At 36.2% G+C, this 22,327-nt stretch overlaps 1 protein-coding gene across 2 annotated transcripts; it reads right to left on the bottom strand.

Annotated features, from left to right (window-relative positions):
* Positions 1–172: 172 nt before the first annotated feature.
* On the bottom strand, positions 173–3,998 carry LOC141666854 (L-ascorbate peroxidase, cytosolic-like). Of its 2 annotated transcripts, XM_074473071.1 has the most exons (10): positions 3,855–3,997; positions 3,197–3,317; positions 2,641–2,815; positions 1,696–1,761; positions 1,250–1,298; positions 1,038–1,123; positions 867–946; positions 676–778; positions 488–546; positions 173–371 (listed from the first exon to the last, which is right to left on the bottom strand). In XM_074473071.1, the coding sequence occupies exons 2-10, from the start codon at positions 3,313–3,315 to the stop codon at positions 356–358; spliced, it is 753 nt and encodes a 250-aa protein (XP_074329172.1). In that variant the 5' UTR covers positions 3,316–3,317; positions 3,855–3,997; the 3' UTR covers positions 173–355. The 2 variants fall into 2 exon arrangements, with proteins under 2 accessions (XP_074329172.1, XP_074329171.1); XM_074473070.1 differs by lacking the exon at positions 488–546 and having other exon boundaries at positions 3,855–3,998.
* Positions 3,999–22,327: the final 18,329 nt, after the last annotated feature.

Below are 22,327 nucleotides of genomic sequence, written 5' to 3'. Positions count from 1 at the left end.
AGGTCGATACTCAAACATGAATCCATCTTATTCTTTTTTGAATAATTAGGCTAATATGTGAGTATATGTTATAACAAATCTCGGGATAAGTGAGAATTATGTGAGTATATGTTCTAACAAGTGTCGGAATAAGAGGGAATCGAATCCAAAACGAAAAGTGATAAGCTCTTACTAGAAGATAATCCATTATATTCTTCATATAAATAAAGTTGTTATAAACATAAAGAAAATTATAGCATCATGGGAAAGGACCTTTACCAGCACTAACAAATTTCACATTCAAGTTTATTCAAATCTATAACATAATATGAAAAGCACCATGCATTCTTCCCAGTGTTTGTGTCGACCAACAGCATTATGCTTCAGCAAATCTGGGAGAAATTCGTATAACAATAACGTCAGCTGGCAGATATACACTTACCGACTAAACCAAAAGTAATGCTTATATTGAGAATACATATCATGCCAAAAGTTGACAATAATTTACCCTAGTTCAGAGAGTTTCATGTGAGATTCTGCATAATCAGTGAAAAAAACATCTTCATCCTATATTAGGTAACAAAAATATAAGCATTTTCACTAAAATGTATTTTTCTTAATGAACCTGTCAACCATATATAAGGTATTCGGTTCAATGCCTAAACATTATTTGAATAAAGATGGCATATTACTAACTGCAGCATATTTCTCAACAAGAGGGCGGAAGACAGGGTCCTGAAGAAGAGATTTATCAGTGGGCAATTGCAGAAGCCCTTCTTTTTCCCCAGTCAAGAGTTCCCTGTAAAACAAAACAACCAAAATTTACAATAACCTCTATGATTGGAGGTAAAAGAATAATAGTATCCAAGTAGAAAACTAGGAATTACTTAAAGTAACTGTTATCAAAGATTAAAGGATTGCTGGTCCAGGGTCCCTCAAACCCAGATCGCTCCTTGTGAGCCCTTCCCTGAGAAAACGTGACCACAAACTATTGATCATTCTGCAATTTTAGATTGTACATTGGAACTACAATGAAAATAAAGAAAGATAACCCGTACCAGAGTATGGCCTCCAGACAGTGTAACAATATCCTTGTCGGAGAGTCCCATATGTTTTACAAACACATCTCTCAAGTGATCATTTCCTGCAATAGAATATTTACGGGGATTCAAGACAGTTCATATATATCTTTCAGCAGCTAAGTAATCTGTTCTGATTTTTTTTTAAAGTTTACTACTAAATTGCAGTACAACTTCTTAAACTGACTAACCCAAGGTAGCATTAGGAAGACGGCCTTCTACTGGTGGCTCCTGAAGATCCTGGAATGCAAAGGAAAAATAATCAATCAGTGACATGTAGCCTATGTATATTTAATATTATGTAGCCAGTTTATTAATAAAAGAGGTGTATTCAGGCACTACAATATACATATCAATAACGAGTTAGAGTCCTTTTACAAGGGAAAAGTTAAACTGCTGATGTTACTCCATTGCAAAAAAAAACTGCCTATTAATATCTCACATTACATTTATGGTCTAGACATCTTTCCACTTGTGATTCTGTGCAATGATTTTTGCTGACAGATGCTTCATGAAAATTGGTCACCAAATTAAAGCATTGCACCATACGTATAAACACAAACTACCATTTATTAGCTCCATCATTATTGCAGCCTCAACCAGATTAAAAACCATATACTTAGTTAACTTCACAAACCTTTCTTCCTGGGTGAAATGGAACATCAGGCCCGCCTGTAACCTCAACAGCAACTACTCCAGCCAACTGCATTTTAATAAAACATAAGCATATTTACTTGGAAGAAATGAAAATCTGAAATACAGGTCCAGTAAAGGAATGTTTGCCACAACTTTAAATTGCATCATCTCTGCATATACATGCCTTATCCTTAGTTCCACAATGTTCTTGGTTTATGGTAAAGCCTACAAAAGTTTTAAATACTCTACAGATTCAAACTTAGCATACAGTTAGTATATACACTATTTTTATTTATTGAATGCATTTCTGCAGCTAATATATAAGAAAACATAATAAGTGATTCAATTGTTCTTTATAAACATGCTAGTTCCTCCACCAATCCTCTGGCTTTGCTATATATGTTCCTGCGTTTACATAAATTAGAGTAAGTAGCATCAACAATATCAGGTTAATAATAATTTTTAAAGTTTATCATAACGTTGTATATGTTGTATAAACAACTCAAATGCAATTAACAAAAAAAACTCATATGATGTGTTTGATTGGTTGGAAAAGATTGAAGGTGCGAATAAAATGAAATCTGTGGAAGTAGATAAGAAGTGACATAACTTACAAGTATAAGAAAAAGTAGGAGATAGTGTAGAGAAGATGATAACATTCAAATTTAGCGGAAAATTAAAGATGATAACATTGACAAGTATGATAATACCAGTCATTCGCAACTTAAATCTGAATAAAGGATTATCTGTATGTAACTATGTACGTGAATCGTCTAAACATTATGAATTACCATGAACTAGAATTAGATGACTTATGGCTTATTAATTGCAAGAAGTATCTCTATCTTGGTAAGGTTGTCTTCTTATTGAGTAATGAAAGAAGTTACCCGTAACTTATTTCACAGTTATCTTTTATGTATATATAGTGCACGTGTGAACTGAGAACCTGATGGAAGTCAGCATAAGAAAGAATGGGGAACTGCTCCTTGATTGGCTCCAAAAGCCGGATAGCAATGTCAAGCCCGCTGTTGGCACCATGAGCTAGCTCACCCTTGAGTCTCATTGTTCCAAAAGGGCCACCAGTTTTAGTCTTATGGTCATAAGTACCAGCTGAGTGCCACCTGATTGATAGCACAAGCCCCAAACAACCACAATCTATTAGACTGAACAGAGACAAAAATTGGACGAAGGGAGAACACAGACATTAACCAAGTTTGAGAAAGAGCAATTTTGGGAGAAAAAAAGAATAGGTAAAAAGAGGGAGTTAAAAACAGCCTCCATGTGAGAGCACTGGTTCATTAATCATCAGATTCAGATTATGTTTCTGAGTACATGTTGAAATAAGCATACGGCGCGTAAATGTTACATCCCATCTGACATGTCTCCGCTCTCGTAATTAATCCAAAATAACAGAATAAGCACTAATTTTATATAAAAAAAGACGTCTGCAGTGTAAATATACTCTATACACAGATATAAAGTGAGAGGGTTGAGAGAAATACGCTAGACGAAGCATCAACGGAGCACAATTTTTGTCAGCAATTAAACTCCTAAGTTTCCTCTTGCATTTGTCAACAGCAGCCTTGTACTCCTCACTCACAACTGGATAGCACTTTCCCATAGCTATAAAACGAGAAAAATCAAACATTACCCTACAATCTAAACAAGACAACTTAAAACCTATAAAAAGTACACATATACATTACACATTCAAAAAAGTCTTCCACATTTTACATTCACTAAATAAAAGTAGTACAAATTTTTGACATAATAATTTCCACAAGAACAAAACACACGAAAATGAAATATGTTAGTATTACAACCGCACAATAAGTCATCGGTTACAAATATGAGATCAAGTGTTGGTACAGATACGAAATCAAATTAAGCTTGTGCTACTATTATCAGGTAAAATCAGAAACTATACAAAAATAACATAGTGCTGATGAATCCAAAAAATAGATACTAATTTAAACACGCATAATCAACTACTCAGTATAATTAAAAATAGAGCGAGCTGAAGACAAATATGACATACATAATCGAAGTTGTAAATAACAAATTATTGTGATTTTAATTAGAATAAACACATAAACAAACATCATCTAAATCGATAAATATAATCAACATAAGTTGAAAGAAAACAAGTTGAAATGGAACCTTGGTTTTTGATGAGATGATGGCGAAAATGCAGGGGGGGGGGGAGAGAGTGAAGAGATACAAGAGCGTAGGCCAAGGGTTTAAAAGGGACAGGGGGGGAATATTCAGGGTTGTATGGACCGTTTGATTGGATTAATCGGACGCTTAATGTCCACTTCAACTTTTAAGCCCCGAATTAGAATAGCTAATTACTAATCTTTTCTTTTTCTCTTCTTTTTTGTCAGCTAATTATATATTATTCTAATTCTCCCTATTGAATAGCGTCACAATTATTTTATATACTATTCATTCAATTAAAATCTACTGTATCTTCGTCAAAAAAAAAAAAAAAATCTACTGTATCTTTTTTTTCAATATTTCACGCTATAAATTCCAAAAAATTATCAGCTTATGATATATTTTTCAAAAGGAAAGTCAATCAGGAGAACTAGACAAGTCTCCCTGCTTCTCGCCTTTCGGGAAAGAGTACACAAAAGTTTTCAAAAAAAAAAATCTTTTTTTCAGAAAAATAAAATAAAATCTCATTAAAAGGATATCTTCGATATATTATTTATTTTGTTATTTGTACGATTAAAAATAAAATTTAAATACATGTAGATCCTCTCTATTAGAACATAATTTTAATTGATCTAAATCAAAGTCAAATGGTTCAACTAGCAAAAGTATTTTCAAGACTACTTATATAAAAGAAATGTTCCATTATTCTAAAACATCAAAATTATATCTTTATGGAATATATCTCTAAGTCAATATAATCAAATAAGAAATATCAAGACATAATATTTTTTTTAAATCTCTGTTGCAACATCAATAAGTCAACAAACTCGAAAAAAGAATATATCAGAAATATTATTTAGAAGTCTCGTGATATATCAAAAATATTTTACTCTTCACTCCAAAATATATTTTTACATCCATCAAAAGAGTTTTCGTTCAAAGTTTATTGATATTCATTTTAGGAATATTAATATTCAGTTTTATAATCCATTTCATGTATACTTACAGTAATTTCTCCCGTTTCGTAAAATCAGCATTTCATGGAAATGCTCAAAAATATTTCCTACCATCCAAATATATTTTATATATTAGGAAATATATTTAAAGTATTTAATAAAGTCAAAACTTTGGTCAAATGATCCATATATTTAATTTCAAGACCAATGGTATTTTTACTCGAAAGAAATGGGTGACTAGAAACAGTTTTAATTTTAGATAAAATACTTCTACATACTAGAATTACTTGAAATTTGGTATGGATCATTTAAATGGTATTTTCTATGCATGGTAAAAATTTCGTAACATTTCGAAAATATTTGTCCGGGCACAAATTTCGAGGTAGTTGATCCCACAGTTGAGCACGTTTGACCTAGTTATCATTGACCAAGTTGACCAAAACTTGCAGAACATTATTTTATAATATTTAGGTAATTATCATATTTTTTATGGTATTTATTTAAGAGTTTTTTGGGTGGTCATAATTTTTGGTGTTTAATGATTAATTAAGTGATTAAACAATGATTAAAAGAAAAAGAAAATATATTATTATATTAATATATCAGCTGAGCTTTTAAATCCAAAAACTTGTTTGTCTCATATGGAAAGTTGCAAAGAAACACAACTAACACACTTTGCTTTTCATGTCATCAATCAATGTGACTTACATCATCCATCATTCATTCTCCTTAAATCTCCACCATTCAAACTACTTAACTTCTCCTATAAATAAACCCCTACCCAACCCATTTCAACCAAGCTTAAGAGCCACAAAATTGTTGGGATTTTCTCAAGAAGTATTCTCCCTTCATATCTTTCAAATCTAAACACATACTTCTTATCAAAAACCTTCTCTCTCTTAGATATATACATATATATAAGGTTTTTGAAACCCAAGCTTAACTTCACCCAACCAAGCTTGTTCCCACCAAGTGAGCTCATCCACTACCACTCTCCGGCCTCCAAAAGGGTTGCCCAAGTTCGACCAAAGTGCCAAAATCCGGCCGAACCTCGGACAAATTTTTCCGGCAAATTTTTTCGACCGTTTTTTAAAAGTGGTAATTTGTAGCTTCTTTTTTGAGTTTCTTTTATTTGAGATTTATAGTTAATTTCTCTATTTCATCTCAATCTCTAATACTAGATCTCCTATAAATAATATTCTCAAAGAAAAGAGAACAAAGATTCGAACTCGGAATCCGAATAATAACTTGATCTTCAAAAAGAAGCTTTAAAAGAAGAAGATCTATAAAATACAAGTACTTAAATATCTATAACTCTTTATGAGTGAGATTTCATAAATCTCTATAACTCCTCACGAGTGAGATTTCATATTTGACAAACCTCGCGAGTTGGCCATTTACTTGCACTTTATTTATCTCGATCTTGGCCGACATATTTCGTGAATATAGAAATAACTACGAAAGGTATCGTATAATCCTCACTAACATCTCTAGTGTTCCATGGGATTATAAATAGATCAATAGTAAGCTTCGTAATTTTGTCAAATATTAAACACGGATTAAATCACACGAGTTGGCCAATTACTTGCACTTTATTTTTCTCGATCTTGGTCAATGCATAGTTCGTGTATATAGTATCATTATGAGAAGTATCGTATAATCCCCACTAACATCTTTAGTGTTCCGTGAGATTATGAATCGATAAATAGTAAACTTCGTAATCATCCGTCTAAGTTTCAAAGGTGGATTTAATCACACAAGTTGGCCAATTACTTATATTTTATTTATATCGATTTTGGCCAACGCATAGTTCGTGTATATAGAATCATTACGAAAAGTATCGTATAATCTCCATTAACATCTTCAGTGTTATGTGGGATTATAAATCGATAAATAGTAAACTTCGTAATCATCCACCTAAACTTCAAAAGCACAAATTCAAAGCCAATTACTTGCACTTCTTTTATCTCGATCTTGGCTTATATATACCCTATAAATTGTGCACGAAGTTAAAAGTATACTTTGATTCTATAATTGTCAAAACATAAGTATACTAAAATCTTTAAGCCTACGAGCTTATAGGATAGTTACAATTCCAAAATTTGATAGGGAATAAAATAAGGCTTGGGTATGTAATTAATGTTGCATCAAAATTGGGCTAAAAGTAGGCCCATTTGAGAGGGCCCAAAACCCTGAATATTAATTAATTTCGTAATTAATTAATAATGGATAAGTCAGTTGACAAGATGAGTCCTAGTGGGGAAATAAATCATTGTGGATTGACCTCCAAGGAACCTCGTGGGATAAGGAATCAGCTTCCCACTTTCTAGGACTCCAAAGTCTATTCTAATTCTGAGACTTTCCCACCAAGTCTCCTAACCTAAGTCCAGTTCGAGGACTCCCAACATCTATATAAGGGGTCTCACCCCCCACCAATCAGAACTACATTTTTTGACTTGATCCTTGGCATACAGCAAGGTACGTAGGCATCTTGTTAAGGCAGATCGAGTCACGAAACACAAGAGCAGTCAAATCGAGCCTCGAAGCTCACGTTCCCTAGTAATCAACACATCAATTATCATACCTTAGTTTTTGATCCATAACATTTGGCGCCGTCTGTGGGAAAGCACAACAACAACCATGGCGAGAACACGGAGAGGAAGCAGCGCCCTAGAAGAAGGAACACCAGCGGGGACAATCCAAACGATTTCGTCAACCGTGGAGGTACCTCCGCATTCAACCTATGCCGCCACCTAAGGAGGAGCCCAGGTAGGGACAACTGAACCTCAACCTCAAGAGACGATTCCCTCGGCTCCTCAAGGGACGAATCCCCAACTTCAATAGCTACATACACCTATGGATTCTCGACCCGTTGGGTATGAGTATTCAACTATTGTAACCACTAACCCCCTTATGGGATGCCCTTTTACCCCGAGGTTGGAGGAAGTGGACATGCTGGACGAAGTGAAGCACGGGGGCGAACACCCCTTTACATACAAGGTTTGGCTCCTATCCCGGAGGATCGGGAATTTTCTGGTCCTTACACTGAGAGAGACTCCGAATTTTCAGATGATGAAGTAGCCCCAAGAAGAAGACGTGCTGGCATTTTCTGGTCCTTACATTTTTGCTTTTCTTGACAGCCGGAAGACAATGGCGCGTCCTCCCCTTTTCATCCATTCAAGGATTTATAGGTTGTTATGTATATGTTATGAACTTGATGATTTCATTAACAAAATACCTTGGTAGATTTTACTTAGTGAAAAATGTAGCACTCGACGGATAAGGATTATAGTCCCGACAGATGACTCAATATAGTCCCGACGGATGATGATTTATTATCCATCGAGTGAGTAGCTTATGTAATAATAAGTTTATAGCACATTTCTGCATACACATTGTTTAGATTCTGTAAGTAGTACTCAAGTCATGTTGACTTTAGCTAGATATGCAGAATAAGTTGATTAATTGTACATAGATGATGTCTTGTAATCCTGCATAAATAAAATAAAGTCAAGTGCCAGCTTGCTACCCGACGGATGAACAACAATGCCATTCGACGGATGATCATGAACTCGACGGATGATCATAAACTCGACGGATGATCATGAACCTGACGGATAAATAATTCAAATATCTGTTGACAGTGACAACACAGTCACATGCGTCGAGTGCATGCAAATGGAATGTGGAAGCCTATTCAACTGGGTTTTAGAGAACAAAGAAGCATTGCCATTTCTATGATATTATGAAGATATTCAAAGATGCTGGAATAGAGTAATGAAGCAGCATAGTATTAGACTTGACAGTTTTTGTTTTATTATCTTGTCTTATTACTTTGTAATCTTGGTGATATATAAACCAAGAAGCAGCAAATAGAATAACTAACTAAGCAACCAAGAGAGAAACATTTGTAAGCTGTATTCTCAGTATTTCTCTGTATTCTTAGTTGTTCAACATTTGTAAGTAGCTGTGAGCTTTTTGCTACACAGAGTTCTATCAATATATATTATATATCTCTGGTGGATACATTCAAATCCACCAGAAAGTTTTTAAAGACTTGTGTTTTTAATTTCTTGTATTTTGATTCATTTCAAGTTATTATTCCGCTCTCTGCAAATCAATTCACACTGATATATATTTAAGTTAGAACAATTTTATTTGTGAAAAAGTTTCAAGAATTCCATTCAACCCCCCTTCTGTAATTCTTGTTGCATTGTTAATGGACTAACAATTGGTATCAGAGCAAGCTCTTGATAAACAAAGAGTGTAAAGATCAGCAAAATAGCAAGATGAACAAGAAGGATGTTGGAGTTAAGATTCCTTTTCTGGATAAAGATAATTACCGTCACTGGAAGGTAAAGATGCATCTTCATTTACTTTCTCAAGATGAGGTCTATGTAGATTGCATAAAAAGAGGTCCTCAAGTACCAATGAGAGCTGCAATTAGAAATGAGCCATCTGTCCCCAAGCCAAGGCATGAATGGTCTGACCCTGATATTGAACAAGTCAGGAAAGATAAGAAGGCCATGAATATCCTGTTCAATGGAGTTGATGGTGTATGTTTGACAAATCATCAATTGCAAAATTGCCGAGGATGTTTGGGACACTATACAGATTATCTGTGATGACATTGAGCAAGTTAGAGAAAACAAGATGCAGCTACTGATTCAGCAATATGAGCATTTTTATAATAAAGAAAGTGAGTCTCTCACTGACATCTTTAGTAGGTTTCAAAAACTACTAAATACTCTGAAGCTGCATGGAAGGGTTTATCAGACAAAAGACTCCAATCTAAAATTCCTTAGATCTCTTCCAAAGGAATGGAAACCAATGACAGTCTCATTGAGAAACTTACAAGATTATAAGGAGTTTACTTTGGAAAGACTGTATAGCATCCTGAAAACTTATGAGCTTGAAATAGAGCGAGATGAGAGGATGGAGAGAGGAAAGAAGAAAGGAGGGTTCATTGCACTAGTTGCCGAGCTAGAGAAAGAGAAGGAAATGAAGATGGAAGCTGTTGAGTCAACTTCAAAGGTCTGTGAAAACAAGGGCAAGGGGCTGGTAGCTGAAAATGAAGATTCTTTGAGCCAAGATGACATGGAGGATATTGATGAACATCTAGCATTTCTTTCCAGAAGATTTTCCAAGCTCAAGTTCAAGAAGAACTTTGGAGCAGCCAAGCCAAATAGAAACATGATGGATAAATCAAAATTCAAATGTTTCAAATGTGGCTTGGCAGGGCACTTTGCCAGTGAGTGTAGAAAGTCAGATTCCAACACAAAGAAGTTTGAGCCTGTGGATTACAAACAGAAATACTTTGAGTTGCTCAAACAAAAGGAAAGGGCTTTTATTACACAAGAAAATGACTGGGCATGGTCTGGATGAAGATGAAGATGTCAGCTATGTCAATCTAGCCCTAATGGCCAAGTCTGATGAAACAGAGACAAGTTCTTCAAGTAATCAGGTAATTACTACAAACCTTGCATATTTATCTAAAGCTGAGTGTAATGATGCTATAAATGACATGTCTACAGAGTTATATCATTTGCGTGTTACACTTAAGTCTCTTACTAAAGAAAATGCTAAAATCAAAGAAAACAATTTATTTTTAAGTGAGAGGAATAATGTGCTAGAGTCTCAGTTCATTGATTTTGAAAAATTAAGAATTGAGTGTAAGATTGCCAAGGAGGAATTAACTGAGTTCTTGAAGAAAGAAGAAATTTTAAAGAAGCAGCTTGAACGTGAACAAGAGGTGATTAAGGCATGGAAAATATCTAGAGATGTTCATGCTCAAATCACCAAAGTTCAAGGGATCGAGTCCTTTTGTGATGCAGCCTGGAAGAAGAAGAAGGAGAAGCTAGATCCAAATTTGGTGGAAGGAGTGCTAACATATGTAGACTCGACAGATGATGAGAGTCATCCGTCGGATAACAAAAAGGGTTATCCGTCGAGTGATATAAATCCTCATCAGTCGACTGAGAGCAAGCCTATCAGTAAAGCCAAACTTGTTAAATTAAATGAAAAGTATGAATCAGTTTCCAAGAATTTTGTTACAGGAGAATCGAGTCAAGTTAAGAAAGGGAAAAAGGCTAATGTTGGTCATATGACTGTCAAGCAATTGAGTGACAGACTTAAAGAGATTGAGGTTAAAACAGAGGCTAAAAAGAAGAATAATAGAAATGGTAAAGTAGGGATTAACAAACACAATAACTACACACCTGATAAATATGCTCCAAGAAAAATCTGTGTCAAGTTTGATAGTGTAAATCATTTGTCTGTTAATTGCAAATCTGCCATGCCCTACTTCCATATCTGTGCCACCTCACTTTACCAACATGAATGTCATGCCTCCTATGCCTATGAATGCTATGTCTACACAGAATATGAATGCACAGTTTGCTAATATGCCATTTGCACCTAATCCATATTATGCTGCATTTAGTATGCCACAAATGCCATTTAGCATGCCTTACTGGAATAACATGTTCACTAGCAGCATGCCATTCCCTGTTAATCAAAGTATGCAAGATAATTATGTTATGATGAATGGTTTCCAAGGCCCAACTCAAATGACTAAGGATGAATCTGATATTCCCAAGTCAAATGAGATAAAGCCTAAGAAACAGAAAAAGAAAGCTAACAAGGTAGGACCCAAGGTAACTTGGGTACCAAAATCAACTTGATTTGATTTTGATGTGTGCAGGGAATCAGAAAGAATATATGGTACTTGGATAGTGGTTGTTCAAGACACATGACTGGTGATTCTATCCTGCTCATAGAGTTCAAGGAGAGAGCTGGCCCAAGTATTACTTTTGGAGATGACAGCAAGGGTTATACTGTGGGATATGGCTTGATTTCAAAAGACAATGTCATCATTGAGGAGGTTGCCTTAGTGGATGGTCTCAAGCACAATCTGTTGAGTATCGGCCAGCTTTGTGATAAAGGCAATTCAGTAACCTTCAACTCAGAAGCCTGTGTTGTGACTAACAAGAGGAGCAACAAAGTGGTTCTCACTGGTGTGAGAAAAGGAAATGTGTACCTAGCTGACTTCAACTCATATAATGCAGAATCTGTTACTTGTCTTCTCAGCAAAGCAAGTCAGGATGAAATTTGGTTATGGCACAAGAAGCTATCCCATCTAAACTTCAAGACCATGAATGAGCTAGTAAAGAAAGAACTGGTCAGAGGCATTCCTCTAGTGGAGTTTTCTAAGGATGGATTGTGTGATGCCTGCCAAAAGGGAAAGCAGATTAAAGCATCATTCAGAAAGAAACTTGATTCAACAATTGAAGAACCTTTGTAACTGCTACACATGGATTTGTTTGGACCAGTCAATGTGTTGTCCATCTCAAGGAAAAGATTTTGCCTAGTAATTATGGATGATTTCTCAAAGTTCTATTGGACATATTTCCTAAAGTCTAAAGATGAGGCTAGTGAAATCATAATCAATCACATAAGGCAAGTCAATAACCATCCTGATTTCAAAGTTAGAAGAATCAGGAGTAACAATGGAACTGAGTTCAAGAATTCTGTCATGAGAGAATTTTGTGAAGAAAATGGAATTTTGCATGAGTTTTCAGCAGCAAGAACCCCACAACAGAATGGAGTAGTGGAAAGGAAGAACCGATCACTTATTGAAGCTACCAGAATAATGCTTGAGGAATCTAAATTGCCAACAGATTTCTGGGCTGAAGCTGTAAATACTGCATGCTACACTCGGAATATTTCTCTGATCAATCAAGCAAAATGCATGACTCCCTATCAATTGTTCAAGAACAAGAAGCCAACTCTAAATTTTCTTCATGTCTTTGGCTGTAAGTGTTATATCTTGAGAAATCAAACTGATCAGAATGGGAAGTTTGATGCTAAAACAGATAAGGGAATTTTTGTTGGATATGCTGTTGGTAAAGCATATAGAGTCTACAATCTAAGAAGCAACATTGTTGTGGAATCAATACATGTTATGTTTGATGATAAAAAGATTGAAGGAATGCAAGATGGAGACTACCATGAAAGCCTCTAATTTGACAATGTGGAGATGGTTAGTGATGACAGTGATGATGAAAGTGATCAAGAAACAGTATCAAAGGATAATGCAGAAAAATCCACTACAAATGAAGCAAAAAATTCAACATCTGTCGAGTTGCAAAATGCTTCATCCGTCGGGAGGCAATCTGCATTATCCGTCGGTAGACAACCAGCTTCATCCGTTGAAACTCAAAATTCACCATCCGTCGGGTTATCAAAAGAAGCTGGAAATCAGAATAGATCACCTATAGAAAGTTCCCCTTTCTCAAATCAAAGATCCACAAACTCAGGGGGAGTTTCTAATAATCAAAACTCAATCACACATCAAGACAACAATGAGGACTCTTCATCTAGAGCTAATCTACCTCAACAAAGGAAATGGACAAAGGATCACCCCTTTGAGCTCATCATTGGTGATGTCTCTTCTAGAGTTCAAACCAGGAGAGTAACTCAAGAAGAATGTCTATACAATAGCTTTCTTTCCAAAGAAGAACCAAAGAAGGTAGAAGAAGCTTTGTTGGATCCTGATTGGATTTTAGCTATGCAGGAGAAGCTAAACCAATTTGAGAGGAATAATGTATGGAAGCTGGTGCCCAAGCTTAGAGGAAAGAATCCAATAGATACCAAATGGGTATTCAGAAATAAGATGGATGAAAATGGCATATTAGTCAGGAACAAAGCTAGATTGGTTGCTAAGGGCTATAGTCAACAAGAAGGAATAGATTTTAATGAAACATTTGCTCCTGTTGCAAGACTTGAAGTCATCAGAATCTTCTTAGCCTATGCAGCCCATGCCAATTTCAAGGTCTATCAAATGGATGTCAAGAGTGCCTTTCTGAATGGATATTTGGAGGAGGAAGTATATGTCAGTCAACCTCCTGGTTTTGAAGATCCAAATTTTCCAGAACATGTCTATTATCTTTTGAAAGCACTTTATGGACTAAAGCAAGCACCTAGAGCCTGGTATGGCACTTTATCAAAGTTCCTTTTGGAAAATCACTTCACAAGAGGTACTGTAGATAAAACTTTATTCTTTAGAAATGTTAATGGCTCTAGCATACTTGTTCAAATTTATGTAGATGATATTAAGTTTGGTTCTACAGATGAGAAACTTTGTAAAAAGTTTCCTAAATTGATGCAAAGTAAGTATGAAATGAGTATGATGGGAGAACTAACTTACTTTCTTGGTTTGGAAGTTAAGCAAGTTAGTGATGGAATATTTATTAGTCAAACTAAATACATTTTTGATATTTTAAGGAAGTTTGATCTAATGGATTGCACATCTACAAAAACTCCTATGGCTACTGCAACAAAGCTTGAATTAAACACTACTGAAAAGTCTGTGGATATTTCAAGTTATAGGGGCATGGTTGGCTCACTTCTGTTCTTAACAGCTAGTAGGCCAGATATAATGTTTGCTACATGTTTATGTGCTAGATTTCAGGCTGATCCTAGAGAATCTCACTTAGTAGCTATTAAGAGAATTTTCAGATATCTCAAGGGAACACCAAAACTTGGCATTTGGTACCCTAGAGATTCTGGTTTTGATCTAACTGGTTATTCAGATGCAGATTATGCAGGTTGTAGAATTGATAGAAAAAGTACAACATGAACCTGTCAATTTCGAGGAATCAAGCTTGTGTCCTGGTTCAGTAAGAAGCAAAATTCAGTTTCTACTTCAACAGCTGAAGCTGAATATATTGCTGCTGGCAGTTGCTGTGCACAAATTTTTGTGGATGAAAAATCAACTGTTAGACTATGATTTGCAAGTTGAAAGGATTCCTATTTTCTGTGATAACACAAGTGCAATTGCCATCACTGAAAATCCAGTACAGCATTCAAGAACAAAGCACATAGACATCAAGTACCACTCCATAAGGGAACATGTAATGAATGGTACTGTGGAACTACATTTTGTTCCAAGTGAGAAGCAGCTTGTAGACATTTTTACCAAACCACTGGATGAATCCACCTTTTCAAGGTTGGTAAGTGAGTTAGGTATGCTCAATTATTCTTAAATCTTTATGAGATAATTTGCAAGTTGTAATGCAGCCAGAAATTTAATTAATTTTTCAGTCTTGGATGAAATTTTGACTAAGTCAAAATTTACATCTCGACGGATGATTGTAATCCATCGAGTTTGATCATCAGTCGGAATACTATTTGCTAATAAAAATCAATTATTTTTCTGGAATATTTTATGACTCATCGGATAACAGTTTATCCTCATCCGTCGAATTGTCTTAATCTTAGCCGTTAATTTCCTGAACATTATCCATCGAGTATACTTACAGTTTGTAAGCATAACACGACGGATAATGGGTGGAATTTTTATAGTTTATTTTTAAAACGGCTATTTTAGGCAATTTTTATTGGCTACTTTATTTTACTTTATTATTTTTGGCAGTTATTTTTGAGATAGTATAAAAGCCTATTTCATTTCCATTGCTTTTCTTTTATCATTCTCAAATTATTCGCTCCAATTTCTTTCTCTTTCAAAGCACTTACTCCCTCTCTCTGCAAGCTCTTATTCAATAACAATGGCGCCTGTTGTCAAGATTATGTCTCAAACTGGTTTCATTTATGAGAAGAATAACTTCACAGCCTTAGTGAACAAGGGGATTCAGCATTCTGGTGACTACCACAAAATGATGGATTTTGTGAAGAACTGCAAGCTTAACTATGCCATGCTGGAATCACCCACCATCTTTTGTGAAGTTGTTGAAGAGATGTGGACCACTGCTTCATATAACTCAACTGATAAAACCATCACACTCACTATTAAAGGTAATGAATTTTGTATTAATAGTGATGTTACTAAAGCATGTTTCAAGATTCCTGATAATAATGTGACCTCACCACACACAGGCACTGATATAGTTAATATGCTTAATTCCATGAACTATGCTCTTTTTAAATCTAAGTTGAGTGACATTAGGAGATTGGGTCTTAGGAAGGAATGGAGTTTCATGTGTGATATAGTGACCAAGGTCTTTTCTGGTAAAATCAGTAATTTTGATTCTGTTAATATTTCCATGCTTAACATGCTCTACATGCTAGTTACAGATAAGTACTTTAATTTTAGTGACCTTATTCTATTTGAGTTGGGTTTTAAGGTGGGAGAGTTAAATAAGAGGGGTAAAAGTATTTATTATGCTAGATTTTTCATGATGTTAGCTAACCACCTCTCTGAGAAAATTGTGCTTGAGAACCCAAACAACAAATTAGATTGTTGGGTTCAAGAGAGAAGGATTATTGCAGATTTAAACAGGCAAATCATCACAAATAAGTGCCAATTTTCTATTTCCCTGTAATGGAAGCACCTCAGGTAAGTGAGGTAAGTTCATCTATCCCTACTACTATTCCAACCTCACTAGTTTCTTTGAGTTCTAGTGTAGCTATGGCAACTGTGTCAATGACCCAACAGTTGCCTACCCAAGCTACCAAACCAACAAAAATTTCAAAATCCATATAAAAGAAATCCCCCTCTGGTATCTCTCAAAAGATGCCAGTTGCAAAATCCACCAAAACCAAATAGGGGAGTGTGAAGGTGGGCAAGGTAGGTGAGGGAAAGGGTGAACATAAAAGAAACCCTAAGGATAAGGATGGAGAGTTGAGTGGTTCCCAGCCTAGCCACAATGCAGTTTCCCAACAAACTACAGTGCTTAAAAAGGATAAAAGCTCATTTCTAGTTACATCCTCCCAAAAGGATGTAACTATTGAACAAAGCTCTCAACCAAGAGCACATGCCAAGAGGGTAAGGGACACTAGCTCACCCCAAACTTATGCCAGAAAGAAGAAATCCAAAACCCTTGGGGATGCACAGGGTACACACACTGTGCAAACTAGTGCTAAAGACACAGTCACTGCACCTTCACAAATTCAGCTTGATGTGGCTCCAATAAATGTGGAGTCACAGCCAAAATCTCTAGTGATAGAAGCACCTCAAACACCAAATTATCCTACAAATTCTCTGGATATGGATATGATCAACACATCAATTCCTAATTCCCCTTCTTTAACTTTATCGGGGAAGCCAAAATCTAATGCAAGTGAGCATCATCTTTTAGATGATTTGTTGGCTCATTTGCCTATTCTTTCAGGAACTGTTGAATCATCTGTGCCCAAAATATCATCAATCAGTATAGAGTCCACAATAGTTTATATTCCAAGTTCATTCATTTCTACTCTCTCGATGGATATTGCTCATCTGTCGAGTAGTGATTGTATCCCGACGGATAAGCTTAACAGCAGTTATCCGTCGGATAACAAAACCACTAACCCAATGGATATTACTCATCCATCGAGCGTCTCTGCACAGTTTCAAACTTCATTTATTTTAAGTGCAAAAGACTTAGTGGTTGTCCAGTCACTCTTAGGATTGAGGGAAGAGAGTGTTATGAGTGAGAGTCTGGGTTGCTCCCAGGAAAAAGGAGAGGAAAAGAGTGAAACTATGCAATCCATTTATTCAGGATTGGCAAAAGAGAGTGAGAGGAGTCCCACCTTAGATGGTGAAGGTGAGGGTGTGAGGGTGGGGAGCCAGGGTGAGACCCTGATGCATTAAAAGAGAGTACAAGAGAGAAATGCAGGTACATGAGCTATAAGGATGGATGTCATTGCTAGTGAGTTAATGAATGTCCAGGATGCAGACAGGGAGGGACTATCTCAGCAACCTCAAGCTGTTATAGATTCCACCTCCCTTGATGCTGAGGCATTTACTCACCCTGTTTCATCTTATCAACTTCTAGCTGAACAGGGCAATGACAATGCAGAAAGGATGCTCAATTTGGTGCATACCACTCAGTCAATTCTAAGAGCTAAGGATGCCATCACAGTTTTGCCTTCTATAGCTGGTGATGTGGATTATGAGACTGGTGGTTCAGCAAGATTTCTTTGGTGATGAAGGTGGAGATAGTAAAGAAGAGGCATTGGACATAGGGGGAGAAGTAGGTTCAAGTTCAAGATCAGGTATGCCATCATGGGAATTTTCAAAGCACTGTGATGAGCACTACTTCAAGACAACCCTGATTCAAGTAATCAATCAGACAAATACTGCTCTTCAAACCACTACAAATGCCAACACCAAGAAGCTCCTTCAAGCACATCTTGCTTCTCTACAACTACAACATATTCAAGGCTTCCAACATGCTAGAGATGTTAACACCATCAAGGGTGATATTGATGAGATGAAGAAGGCCATTTCAGACAAAATGGATTATAAGCTTCCAGAAGCTACAATGCTTGACATCAAAAGGCAACTAAGGAAAAATTCTGATCTTGCAATAAAGATAGATGCTTTGGATATATGAATGTCAGCTATAGAAGCATCTCTAACAGCCATTCATCTTCATCAAGCTCAACAGACAGATTTACTTTAGAAACTGGTGGCTGCTCAAACCTTCTCCTCTACTCAACTTGATGATAACAAAAAGGGGGAGAAAGGACCAAGTGAGGGGGAGAAGCTTCAAAGTGAGGGGGAGAAGCTTCAAATTCAAATCAGTAAAGTAATTATGCCCACTATTGCTTTCACCAATCCACCAGTAACAAATAGTATAGATCTGATCAATGCAACAACAGCCAATTTAAGAGAAGCTAAAAAGGAGCAGTTGAAGCCAATCAACTGGGAGAAAATTGATGAGGACATACAAAGGAAGTTTGGGCTAGTACAGGAGCCAGTAAAGTCAGCCATTCATCACTCTGAAGTCAAACAGATCTTTGTGAATGAAATGAGCATGAACTATCTGGAAAGAGGACATCCATCCTGCATCAAATCTCCAAAGGCTGAAATTATTCTGAAGTCAAGGGTGAACTATCCAAAATCATCATTAAAGAACCCTTTGGATACAGTGTATGAGACACTTAAACCTGATGAGAAGAAGCTTCTGTCAAGGTCAATTGCCTTCTACAAGGATCCCGCTGATTCAGCTTTAAAAAGAAGAATTGCTAAAGTTTTTAGAAATGGGAAAGAAATTTGTGTGGTGGCTGGACATCCTCAATTTGCTCAAGCAAAGAGAGAAGAAAAGACAAGATTGAAGCAGGAAAAGAAGCAAGCTATTCTAGATGCCAAAAAGGCTAAGAAAAAGAAAGAGCAAGCTGCTATCTTGGCAAAGCTACAAGCTGTGAAACCAATACAACAGATTCCTTCTCAGCCATCTGGAATCACTGAATCTCAGGATCCAAAGAAGCAAGTTGAATCTGAACATAAGAAATCTCCAAGATACAAGGAATTGGCCAAAAGAACCAAAAAGAAACTGGATTTTATTGATAAGGAATTGGAGGATCAGTTTTCTAAGGAATCCACTTCAACTACAACTCAATCATCAAAACCCTCTGTGGTATTTGAAGACATCAAGGTGGTGGATCCTTACAGGAACATTCATGGTGAACCCATTATGCCTAAGGATGAACCAATAGACTGGGAGAGCCTACCAATTCCTGACTTCAATTTGCCAATCCTTAGCAAGCCAAAAAGAACAAAGTCAAGAGCAATCAAGAAAGTGAAGTTGTCACCTCTCAAATCCAAATCTCTAGTCAAAGCTCAATCTAAAGCCAATAAGGGAGATTGCATGTACTTATGTGACATCAAGGAATTCTCTAATCTAAATCTCTATCTAGATGAACTAGAAGAAGTGAGAGGAATTGATGCATACAGAAACCTATCTGAAAGGTTAGTTTTCAAGTACAAGGGAGGAAAGGAGATTCAATGGCCACTTCACAGGATCCTTCAAGAAAGCCAAACTGTATTGATTAACGTTTATTCATCTTTCAAGAAGAACTTTGGGTTCAATGTAACTGCAAGAAGATTGGTTCTAAAGAAGATTGAAGAACTGAGGAGTTTTAGAGCTAAAGATGCACTCCCAAAGACTCGAATTATTCCTTACACAGGGAAAAGAGTGCATCTAAGGCCCTACTGGCTGATGGAGTTCATGGATGATAAAGGGGTTAGAAGATTTTTAAGATTAGAAGATCAATTGAGCATCTCTAGCAATGAGACTCTCTTGGAGATGCAAGAAAAGCTAAATCTCTCAGAATCTGATGAACCGGAATTCCACAGACAACTCCAAAATCAGATAGATGAAAACAACAGAAAGCTTGAAAAGAGATCCAGACCTTCAAGGAACTAGATAAATCTGCTCAGGCTAGAGGAGCACCTTGAAAATGATTGTGAGCTAAACTTTGTACATTTTGTTAATTGAAGCACTTTACAGTTTTATCTATCTACTTTCAACGTTGTATTTTTTAGGGTGTTTTGTTATCATCAAGTTTCTCTTAATTTATGGCTACAATTCCAGTAGACATAAATTGGGGGAGATTGTTGTGTATATGTTGTGAAGTTGATGATTTCATTAACAAAACACCTTGGTAGATTTTACTTAGTGAAAAATGTAGCACTCGACGGATAAGGATTATAGTCCCGATGGATGACTCAATATAATCCTGACGGATGATGATTTATTATCCATCGAGTGAGTAGCTTATGTAACAATAAGTCTGTAGCACATTTCTGCATACACATTGTTTAGATTCTGTAAGTAGTACTCAAGTCATGTTGACTTTAGCTAGATATGCAGAATAGGTTGATTAATTGTACATAGATGATGTCTTGTAATCCTCCATAAATAAAATGAAGTCAAGTTCCAAATTGCTACCCGACGGATGAACAACAATGCCATTCGACGGATGATCATGAACTCGACGGATGATCATAAAATCGACGGATGATCATGAACCCGACGGATAAAGAATTCAAACATCTGTTGACAGTGACAACACAGTCACATGCGTCGAGTGTATGCAAATAGAATGTGGAAGCCTATTCAACTGGGTTTTAGAGAACAAAGAAGCATTGCCATTTCCATGCTATTATGAAGATATTCAAAGATGCTGTAATGGAGTAATGAAGCAGCATAGTAATAGACTTGATTGTTTTTTATTATCTTGTCTTATTACTTTGTAATCTTGGTGATATATAAACCAAGAAGCAGCAAATAAAATAACTAACTAAACAACCAAGAGAGAAACATTTATAAGCTGTATTCTCAGCATTTCTCTGTATTCTTAGTCGTTCAACATTTGTAAGCAGCTGTGAGCTTTTTGCTACATAGAGTTCTCTCGATATATATTATATATCTCTGATGGATATATTCAAATCCACCATAAAGTTTTTAAAGACTTGTGTTTTTAATTACTTGTGTTTTGATTCATTTCAAGTTATTATTCCGCTCTCTGCAAATTAATTCACACTGATATATATATATATATATATATATATATATATATATATTTAAGTTAGAACAATTTTATTTGTGAAAAAGTTTCAAGAATTCCATTCAACCCCCCTTCTGTAATTCTTGTTGCATTGTTAAGGGACTAACATAGGTACAGGGGCGTTGAAATCGGTGTTAATGTTGGGGCAGGACCATCTAAGGCCTCTTACAGGGCTATTTCTCCGAGCCTTTCTCCATAACAATCACAGGGTGTGCCCACTTCCCAACAATCAGAGGGCGCGTCTAAAGACATGTCCCTTGAGCTTAAGGAGGAAGCAAACTTCTTTGATGAAGATACCTATCATTTCTCAACTTCCCCTGAACCTTCACCTGTCCCCTTTGAACACTGGGAGGTTTATGACAATGAAATAGATTTTGACTGGAGCAAGTACGAACCTTGTACCGAGGTGGTGAAAAAACGTTTTAGGAAAGAACAGGGTAAATTATTCTATGTTGAGATACCATCCTCCTGTTCAGACGAGTAGTTAGAGTGGCTGATGGAATTTTATGACTTGGAAGGCATATGGGCGCGCCCCCTGAGCATCATGCACCCACATATTTTTAATTATGGTAGAAACTTCAGGATTCCTAGGATGGTTACAATCCCGAAACTAGTGTCCCTGGAAGTGGGGGCGCCTCTCCATCCTTTCCTAAGAGATGTGATCGAGATGTATGACTTGGCGCCATTCCAATTGTCCCCCAACAGCTACAAGTTTGTTCTTGCTCTATACATCATGTACATGGACATGGGCTTTCCATCCCCTACTATGGATGAGGTGAGTTATTTCTTTAGCCTCAGGAAATCTGACCACGGATATTATTATTTAGTTATGGACAAACAGCACAACAAGAAGGGATTTTCCTCAGGAAAAGTCAGTCATGAGACAGGGTGGAAAGAGAATTTTTTTCTATATGTATGATGTGCCCAAAATCAGAATTCAATTCAATAGGGAACCAAGTAAGGGCGCGCCTTCACCTTTGTGACCTTTTATCTTTTGACCCATTCTCACATTTTTTCTTTCTATTACAACAGGAAAGCCTTCTGCGCGCGAACTTGAGGGCGCCCCCAAAAAGGGTTAATTATCAAGTAGGTCACTGACTGCGTCCAAATGTATCAAGTGAGTCACTGATTAAAAAACTGACTCAAATGAGTCACTCATTTGAAGATTTATATAAAAAATATAATTTTATCGGTGGTCGAAATTCTTAAAAGTATTATATGTTG

The sequence above is a fragment of the Apium graveolens genome, chromosome 6, assembly GCF_009905375.1.
Source record: "Apium graveolens cultivar Ventura chromosome 6, ASM990537v1, whole genome shotgun sequence".
Taxonomy (NCBI): Eukaryota; Viridiplantae; Streptophyta; class Magnoliopsida; order Apiales; family Apiaceae; genus Apium; species Apium graveolens.
The sequence above is the reverse complement of the archived record's forward strand: the minus strand, read 5'-3'. Positions and strand labels throughout refer to the sequence as shown.

Excerpts from the sequence above, each read along its gene's own strand:
- LOC141666854 (XM_074473071.1), bottom strand. The coding sequence starts at position 3,315 with ATGGGAAAGTGCTATCCAGTTGTGAGTGAGGAGTACAAGGCTGCTGTT. Across the intron at positions 1,762-2,640 it reads CTTATGCTGACTTCCATCAG|TTGGCTGGAGTAGTTGCTGT; the intron begins GTTCTCAGTTCA and ends ATTAAAATGCAG. Across the intron at positions 1,299-1,695 it reads CATTTCACCCAGGAAGAAAG|GATCTTCAGGAGCCACCAGT; the intron begins GTTTGTGAAGTT and ends TTTGCATTCCAG.